Source organism: Salvelinus alpinus, chromosome 15 (genome assembly GCF_045679555.1).
Source record: "Salvelinus alpinus chromosome 15, SLU_Salpinus.1, whole genome shotgun sequence".
NCBI lineage: Eukaryota > Metazoa > Chordata > Actinopteri > Salmoniformes > Salmonidae > Salvelinus > Salvelinus alpinus.
Genome location: NC_092100.1, coordinates 16,471,508 through 16,480,990, shown reverse-complemented (window position 1 = coordinate 16,480,990; position 9,483 = coordinate 16,471,508). Strand labels below are relative to the sequence as shown.

Below are 9,483 nucleotides of genomic sequence, written 5' to 3'. Positions count from 1 at the left end.
CATTTACTATATATATCATTTTAAAATGTTCTTAGTGTTTATATAGCTAGTTGAACTAAATTGCTTGTTACTTTATTTGACATCAGGGGTATGAGAAGTTTTAAACTTCACAGATGAATGCCAATTTTTCCAAAAGTACTGTAAAGTGGTCGCAATTACTTACGTCAAGACATGTTTTTTTTTGTTTAATAAAAAAATTCTCACTTAAATTTTAGCTAGTTGTGTACATCAATGAAAATGCATTTTTACAATTCAAGGCAAAGGTGAGGTTGAATACATTTCCTAATGCACTGTTGCTATATTTTACCATTGTGAAGGTTGCTTGTATTTTATTTCCATGGAGAACATAATTTGCATGCTTGTGGAGAGCTTTGAATGTTTCTAATCAAAGTTGACTAAAGTCTTTTTGGGTATTTACCTTTTTGTCTGTCTTTGTACAATGAAACCTGCATCTCGTTCCTATTGGTTAACTGCCCTCCCATACAACACAATCTTTATTTGCTTCATGCTTTTTACCACAGCCTAGCTTTCAGAACCATGGAGTGGAGTTTTTTTATGTCTACTGTGCAGGACATTAGTTCCCAACCTGTTGGCTGTGCCATAAAGCAGGATCATTAAGTTACCCAGCTAACCATTCAAGTATTTTCCTTGATTTTCATTTAGAAAAATGAACTTGAATATGGGTAAATTCTACCGCGCTAATTTTCAGTGAGCCCTTTTTGTAGAAAAGTTCTTCAAATCAATCTACAAACATTCAGAACATGGCCATGTACTTAATACTGGCATGTCCCTCAAATATTCAGATTTCAGCAGCATTTTTACAAGGAGCTCCATTGCACTGCAGTTAGTAATATGAACACCAATATAGGTTAACGATTAATTTATAAGTAAAAAAAAATAGAATTTAACTGCTGCTTGCCCCTTCAAAAGGCAAAGCAAAAAATAATTTCCATGTTCATTAAAGGCAAGTCCACCAGCCTGTCACAGCACACATTTTCCTCTTTGTAGGTTTGAAATAAAACATTTATTTTTACATGTACAGTGCATTTGGAAACTTCAGACCCCTTAACCTCATCCACAATTTGTTACAGCCTCATTTATCTACACAAAATACCCCATAATGCCAAAGCAAAAACAGGTTGTGTTTTTTTAATTTGCAAAAAATATCTAGGTATTCAGACCCTTTACTCAGTACTTTGAAGCACTTTTGGCAGCAAATACAGCCTCAAGTCTTCTTGGGTATGGCTACAAGCTTGGAAATCCTGTATTTGGGGAGTTTCTCCCATTCTTCTCTGCAGATCTTCTCAAATTCTGTCAGGTTGGATGGGGAGTGTCGCTGCACAGCTATTTTCAGGTCTCTCCAGAGATGTTAGATCGTGTTTAAGTCCGGGCTCTGGCTGGGCCACTCAAGGACATTCAGAGACTTGGCCCGAAGCCACTCCTGCGTTGTCTTGGCTGTGTTTAGGGTCGTTGTCCTGTTGGAAGGTAAGCCTTCTCCCCAGTCTGAGGTCCTGAGCGCTCTGGAGCAGGTTTTCATCAAGGATTTCTTTGTACTTTACTCCGTTCATCTTTCCCTCTCCTGACTAGTCTCCCAGTCCCTGCCACTGAAAAACATGATGCTGCCACCACCATGCTTCACCGTAGGGATGGTATAGGCCAGGTGATGAGCGTTGCCTGGTTTCCTTCAGACTTGACGCTTGTCATTCAAGCCAAACAGTCCAATCAGACCATAGAATCTTGAGAGTCCTTTAGGTGCCTTTTTGACAAACTCCAAGTGGGGTGTCATGTGCTTTTGAGGAGTGGCTTCCCTCTGGTCACTCTACCATTAAGGCCTGATTTGTGGAGTACTGCAGAGATGGCTGTCTTTCTGGAAGGTTCTCCCATATCCACAGAGAAACTCTGGAGCTCTGTCAAAGTGACCATCAGGTTCACCTTCCTGGCCAAGGCCCTTCTCCCCCGATTGCTCAGTTTGGCCTAGTGGCTGGCTCTAGGAAGAGTCTTGGTGGTTCCAAACTTCTTCAATTTAAGAATGATGGAGGCCACTGTGTTCTTGGGTCCCTTCAATGCTGCAGAAATGTTTTGGTACCCTTTTCCCAGATCTGTGCTTTGAAACAATCCTGTCTCTGGGATCTACAGACAATTCCTTCAAACTCATGGCTTGGTTTTTGCTCTGACATACACTGTCAACTGTGGGACCTTATAAAGACAGGTGTGTACCCTTCCAAATCATGTACAATCAATTGAATTTGACACAGGTGGACTCCAATCAAGTTGTAGAAACATCAAGAATTATCAGTGGAAACAGGGTGCACCCTGATTTCAATTTCAAGCATCATAGCAAATGTTCTGAATACTTATGTAAATAAGGTATTTGTTTATTTGTAGCAAAATTGCAAAAAACTGTTTTCGCTTTATTGTGTGTAGATTGATGAGGGGAAAATATGTGATCTATTTTAGACTAAGGCTGATAACGTATTGAGTTTGAACATACAAGAGGAAAATGTGTGGTGTGACTAACAGGCTGCTGGACTCACCTTTCATGCACAAGGTTCCAATCCAGCCAGGCCTCTCTGGGGCAATCAGATGTTAAAATCCATTTTTGGACTACCCCATCGGAACCCAGAACATACATTTTCTTCCCGCCAGTGTTTGTAAACAAATTAAATGTAAACATGGTTGAAACTTAGTGGCATTGACTTGCTGACCAGCAGGATCCTCACTTATCTCAAACCTGATATTGGTGTTCATATTACTAACAGCAGAGCAATGGAGCTCCTTGCAAAATGCTGCTGAAATCTGAATGAGGGGAACACCAGTAATAAACACATGGCTATGTTCTGAATGTTTGTAGAAAAGGGGGCTCACTGAAAATTAGCTTGATCTACCCATATTGAAGTTTAGCATTCTAAATGAAAATCAATAAATATATCTGAATGTTTAGCTGGCTAACTTAATGATCCTGCTTTATGGAACAGCCAACAGATGCGAACTGATGTCCTACACAACAATGACATAAAAATATCACTCCAAGGTTCTGAAAAACAAGGCTATATTAAAAGCAAGATGTGTGTTGTATGAGGGTAGTTAACCAATAGGAAAGATACAAGTTTCAATGTACAAGGAAAGAAAGACAAAAAGGTGAGAATGAACCAAAAAGGCTTTATTCAAGTTAAATTAGAAACATGCATAAAGCTCTCAGCAAGCATGCAAATGATCATGTTCTCCATGGAAATAAAAAACAAGCAACATCCTCTGCAAGCTATAAAAAGTCATATGTCAGGATCTAACACAGAAATCCCCCCAGGTCATGCAGCTGTCCTCGTTCATGGTTACATGAATGACATGGTCTTGGTTCAGCCCGCCAGCATCAGTGACCCTCAGATTAATGTAGAAGTTTCTCTGCTCCCTCATGGCCTTGAATGTTAATTCAACCACAGTTCCTGGGACAGGAGAAAAATGGGACACATTTCAACCTTGAATGTGAAGAATGTTGTCAAAAGCACATACTTGGTCTGATATTATTCTGAATACAAATGAAGAGACTAATGTAGAGTGAATGTGAAAAGCAATACACACCTTTTTCGTACATTTGGGCAGTGCAATACATATTGGACCCCTCCAGAAGTTCTACACTGAAGGGTTCAGCAAAGCCTGGCCCGTCTCTGTCTGTCACAGCCAAACGCACTAGACGGGGGTCTTGGTTGCAGAGCTTCAACGGGGTGTCATCAATAGTCGGAGCATTGTCGTTGACATCTTCCAGCTCTATCAGAATGGTTCCAGTTCCAGTTGCAGGGATTTCATCTGATAACCCAAAACAAGATACTCTTATCAAAAGGAGTAATGAAGACGTCAACTAAATTAACCTTGTTCCCAGGTTGAAGCCTGCAACAAAATCAGAATTCCACCTTCGATGGCGAGTATGAGAACTCTGTATTTGCCATCTTTGACAAAGGGAGACTCTCTGTCCAGGGAGTGTTTGGTTTTGATCATTCCGGTCTCACTGTTGATGTCCAGCCATTTAGCAGGATCTCTGTCCATGCGATACCTAGAACATACAGTATATTGAGTTAAAACATCACCATTCACAAGGCTTCTTGCAATCTTAATGCATATGCATCTGAATGTACTTCATCATAAAGGGCATGTATATCATTGAATTGACTTATCAGCATAATGTATATGGGGCGGCAGGTAGCCTAGTGGTTAGAGCGTTGGACTAGTAACTGGACTAGTAACTGAAAGGTTGCAAGATTAATCCGAGCTGACGAGGTACAAAATCTGTCATTCTTCCCCTGAACAAGGCAGTTAACCCACTGTTCCTAGGCCGTCATTGAAAATAAGATTTTGTTCTTAACTGACTTGCCTAGTTAAATAAAGGTAAAATAAAAAAATCTGTCTCCATATTTATACCAGGACCTCAACTTAATTAAATCAATTGCAGGTAAAAGAAAGCTTCATTAACTCACATTAATTTATGTGCCATGATGTCTGGATCAATGGCTGTATACAGAACCAAATCACTGTCCACTGGCAGGTGTTCAGATATAGAAACAACCTTTTCCACTGGGTCAAAGACAGGGACTTCATTCCTATCCTCCACATTCACCTGGACTGTGGCAGTGGAGGTGGGCAGCAAATGGGACCTCATTCTCCACAGTCACCAACAGGGTGTAGTAATTGTTCTTCTCAAAGTCAAGGGCCTAAACGGGAACGAGACACAGCAAGGTTCATTACACAATGACAAAAACATCAACAATTTTGTCAAATATTTGTATGGTTCTAGGGTGAAATTCAGACCACAGTCAAATACATATTTGCTGTAACTTGGCTCCATTCACATACTCATCTGAAAAGAGAAACAAAGAAACCAAGCAGGTATCTTGGCTGTGGTAATGATTCCTTCCAGTCTACTAGGTCCAGTGCTTACAGTGAACATTCCACCTGGGTCTCCATCTACAATCCTGTACTTGGTGGCCCAGTTGGAAGACTGTGGCTCATCTCCATCATTCACTGGCATTTTGACCACCAGGGCATTCACTTTATTCTCTGGGACAGACACCGTATTCTGAAACGAGAATACATGAAGAGAACATGTGCTGTATGCCATTCATCAAGTTAAAATTTCTCAAGTCAGCTCCTTCAATCAAAATATTTCCCTCTTCAAGTCACCTTTTACTGTTTAATGAGCGGTACGGTTTGCTGATTTGTACACTTACCAAATACTTCTCAAATTGAGGAGCTATGTCATTGATGTCCGCTACAGTAATTATGGATTTTCCGAAACATGTCAGACCATTGCCCTCCATATCAGCAGCTTGGATTTCCAATGTATATTTTGGAATTTTCTGGAAAAATGACACCAGATGGAGCACATTGTGAAATGTAGCGGTTACTGTAAGTTAAAATGGTATGCTAGTAGTATAGCCACTAACCTCTCTGTCCAGTCCAGCAGCATTGACCCGAATCCCTCCTGTGACAGGGTTCATGACAAACATGTTGCGACTCGGCAGTTCAGGTTCCTGATTTATAATAGTGTAACTGACATCAGAATTGGCTGAGCCAGTCTCATCTGCATCGGTGGCTGTGACCTGCATCACCTCAGAGCCTGAAGAAAATATTTCAACATAAATGATATTCATGGATGACAATAAAAAACTATATTGATATTGTACTTTAATTCTAAAACTCAGCTGAGTGTATTGACTCAATGTTGACTGAGACACACCTGGTAGGGATGCTTCAGGGACAGTCCCTATAAAAGGATCTTGGGTGAAAACCGGCTTGTTGTCATTCAAATCAATTACTTTAACAATAATCTCCATGGGGTCTTCTGCTGTACCCGCACCAACTGCAACAGCATGAGCCAAAAGCTAAAGGGAAAATATAGAAAAATGTTAAAATAACATGCATTCAATGTTGTAGAAATCAAAAGGCAAAACAAACTGACATTACCAGATATTTGTCTTATTTACAAACATTACCACATATTGGTCTTTTCTCTCTCTGTCCAAAGGCTGGGTCACATAGAGAGTCCCAGAGTTTTTGTCTACAAAGAACAGTCCCACAGAGGGTTGATCTGCTCCAGGACCAGTGATGCCGTACAGTATCTTCACCTCTTTATCATTGTTGGACCTTATCTGAATGTGTAAAAATTAAATGTTTAAACCAGAGCAAAATCCTGAACCAACCTTTTTTCCTGCCAACATAAATCTACAATCACTAACCTGCACCATATTCTTGGGGAAAGGGCCTCTGTCGTTCTCTGGGAAGTTGATGGGAGGAATGACCCAATCCCTTTTCCTTCTCACCAGGCCTACCAAAGGCTTTGGAAACTTCAGAATTGGAAGACTTGTAGGATACTTAGGCTGTGCCAAAAATGTTTGTACAAATTAGAAAAATTAGACCAGCCCTATGAGTAGAGTTAGAGGAATGAAACTGACACTAAGTTGATAGATCCACATTCTCACCTGAGAGACAATGCCAGCATCCTCATGGCCGAAGCCCTCTGTGAGGAGATCAAACAAATATGAACCGTTTTAAAGCAAACAATGCCACTACAGTATGTTGCTACTACTCTGTATAATGCAATATAATATTCTAAACAGTAAAATAAGTCACCCTCAGTTTCTTCCCCTCCAGTCAGTGGATAGTCAAAGCCATTACTTGACTGTAAAGTCTCAGATATTCTCCCCAGGGCCCAACACTGAGGTTTGAAGGAAAACGAATATTGAAAAACATGATCTGCACTTCCCTCCATATGTTATTGGACAGTGAAGTTAAATGGTTTTATTTGGCTCTACATTCCAGCCTTTTACATTAGAGAGAATGTTTAATATTAGGCGGCAGTACAGAATGCCAGCTTTTATTTGAGCATGTTTTCATACACCTCTGTTCCCCATTTAAAGATGAAAGCATGTTGTGTATCTAGTCCCACTATTTGAGAAAGTCTTAAGTATTTGGACAAATTCCTTTTTTGTGCCAGTTTCATAATCTAAGCCCTGTCTAAACCAGGATTAGGCCTTAATGTGTACTAGTTAAAACGAGTATATTTAAGTATAAAGGCACGAGGCGAGACCCAGATGCAGGAGGCAGATGGTTTGAGTCTGATATTTGTTGTATCCAAAAGGGGTAGGCAAGAGAATGGTCATGGACAGATAAAAGGTCCAAACCAGTTCAGAGTCCAGGAGGTACAGCGCGGCAAGCAGGCTCAAGGTCAGGGCAGGCGGGTCCAGAAAACAGGCAAGGGTCAAAACAAGGAGGTCTAGTAAAAGAAAATCAAAACAGGCAGGCGCACAGAAAACCCACTGGTTGACATAAACATACAAGACAAACTGACACAGAAGGAAGGATAACACAGGGATATATACACCAGGGATAACAAGCAACACCTGGAGGGGGTGGAGACAATAACAAGGACAGGTGAAACTGATCAGGGTGTGACATTAAGTAGCTTTCATGAACGTGGCTTAAATTTGGTGTAGTTAGTAGGAGACTATGGAGTCCTGGAGTAAGGTAAGTAAGCCTAAATGAGAACACCTGGGATTAGCCAGAGAATTTCATGAAAATGAAATATCTGAAGGAAGAACATGAAATGAAGATGAGAAATCTACAGGTTGAATTCGATACGAAGTTGGAAGAGAGAGACAATAACGTGACAATTGTGATGACCAGCCATGGTGAACAATATGACATGTAAAAAATGAATGTCTCGTCGTTTGAATATTCATGAGTGAGTTTTATTGATCACCACAAAGTACATTTTAAACCATCCTTGGTTTAGTCACTCATTTAAATTTTGCTGCACACTATTTTAATTTTGTACAGAACATACATTGTCAAAGTGAAAATAAGCCATAATGAATACATTCCATATTTAAATGCATCTCATCTAGTTGAAGTGCTGCAATGTGAAAGCAACTCTGTATGCAAGTCCTCATTGGTCATTGCCTGCCTCAGCCATGGACACATCTGCTTGATCCTGATCTTCCATTGGAGGATCAGGATAACAATGCTGCTTCAGGTAGTTGTGCAGCACAGCTGTAGCAATGATCACCTTGCAGCATCTTTTTGGCTTGAAACGAAGTGTATTGCGGTAACACTGGAATCGACTTTTCCATACTCCAAACATGCATTCGACAATCCCTCTCGTGCTGATATGAGCTTGGTTGTATCTTTGCTGCTCAGCGGTTGTGGGATTTATGTATGGCGATAATAAAAAGTTACTCTGACCATATCCACTGTCACCAAGTAGTAGTCCACTATGTTGTCCTCTCTGAAGCTGAGCACACAAAGAAGCGCTGCATCTTTCCAACGGGCAACAATGTTTGAAAACTCTACATTAGGTGTGCATACACCCTGAACATTGATGGAAAACCAGTTCTTACGGTTACTGTACTCCTCAACATCAGGAGTTGATGGACACTTGATGGGAACGTGACATCCATCTATACAGCCAATCACTCCTGGGAAGTGCCCATATTCATAGAATTGCACTTTATAGTTGGCTTGGCCAGCCGCAACAGGAAACTTGATGTGAGGACTCCTCAGTTCACAAATGTCCCAGCAGACTTTGAACTATTCTACACAGTTGCTTCTCTGGCACCACATAAATCAACAGTTTCACGATGAAAGATTCCAGATGCCAAAAACCTCAAAGTGATCAGAACTTGGAGAATTGGGCAAAGGCCTTCCTCTTTGAGACCGAGAGGAAAGTATAGGCTCAAGCAAAGATATTATCTCCAATGCATTTTCTTTCTACATACGAAAGAGGTCTCAAAGCTATTTCAAAGTAATTTAATGGATTACTCCTATCCGCAAGTACTCGTCTCGCTGGCCTCTGTAGTGCAGGTTGGTCTTCATTTAAAATTCCAAATAGCCAAATGCTCCCTCACAAACAGTACTAAGCAGAAGTTAAACCTGCCTCTGAAGGATTCATTTGAACTGCAATTCAGTCCTAGAGTAGCTCTAATCCTCCCTCTTGCAATCGGCTTTGTTTAATCCAGAACAGGCTAAATCTACGACTATTTTAAGATAAGTCTGTGCAAGTTGCTTTTGAGTTAAGACCGCTCAAACAGGCATTTTAGTCAGGGACTAGGCTTAAGCCTTGTCTGTGAAACCGGCCCATAGTGTATTAAAAGTAGTCAGTTTGGTATTTGGTTGCATATTCTACATCAAGCTTGTGACACTAAACTTGATGGATGCATTTTAGGTTTCTTTTAGATAATGTATTTCCCAATAGGATCTGAAAAATGTCTAGGTTGTAGAATCAAAGCATTGTTTAAAATACGTGGGTGCTGTTTTTAAGCCGGTAGCAACCACCACAGGGTGTCCTTCCAGAACACAAGGAACTAGTATTTCAGTTTCAGGGGGTTAAATAAATGATCCACCCACACCCAACACCACTGACAGTAATTGTGTCTAGGGTTGCAAAATTCCAATAACTTTCCCAAAATGTCTAGGTTTTCCAGAAAACCAGGTTGAAAG

At 40.6% G+C, this 9,483-nt stretch overlaps 1 protein-coding gene across 1 annotated transcript in view; it reads right to left on the bottom strand.

Moving 5' to 3' along the window:
- Positions 1–4,470: 4,470 nt before the first annotated feature.
- Positions 4,471–9,483, bottom strand: part of LOC139540535 (B-cadherin-like) — a 39,017-nt gene continuing 34,004 nt past the window's right edge. Inside the window, exons 14-23 of the mRNA XM_071344417.1 lie at positions 7,170–7,331; positions 6,619–6,703; positions 6,468–6,505; positions 6,225–6,365; positions 5,982–6,137; positions 5,726–5,870; positions 5,433–5,605; positions 5,217–5,345; positions 4,928–5,065; positions 4,471–4,700 (exon numbers count right to left, since the gene is read on the bottom strand). Of these exons, the coding sequence (XP_071200518.1) occupies positions 4,590–4,700; positions 4,928–5,065; positions 5,217–5,345; positions 5,433–5,605; positions 5,726–5,870; positions 5,982–6,137; positions 6,225–6,365; positions 6,468–6,505; positions 6,619–6,703; positions 7,170–7,331 (1,278 nt within the window). The 3' untranslated portion in view covers positions 4,471–4,589. The remainder of the gene's footprint in view (positions 4,701–4,927; positions 5,066–5,216; positions 5,346–5,432; positions 5,606–5,725; positions 5,871–5,981; positions 6,138–6,224; positions 6,366–6,467; positions 6,506–6,618; positions 6,704–7,169; positions 7,332–9,483) is intronic.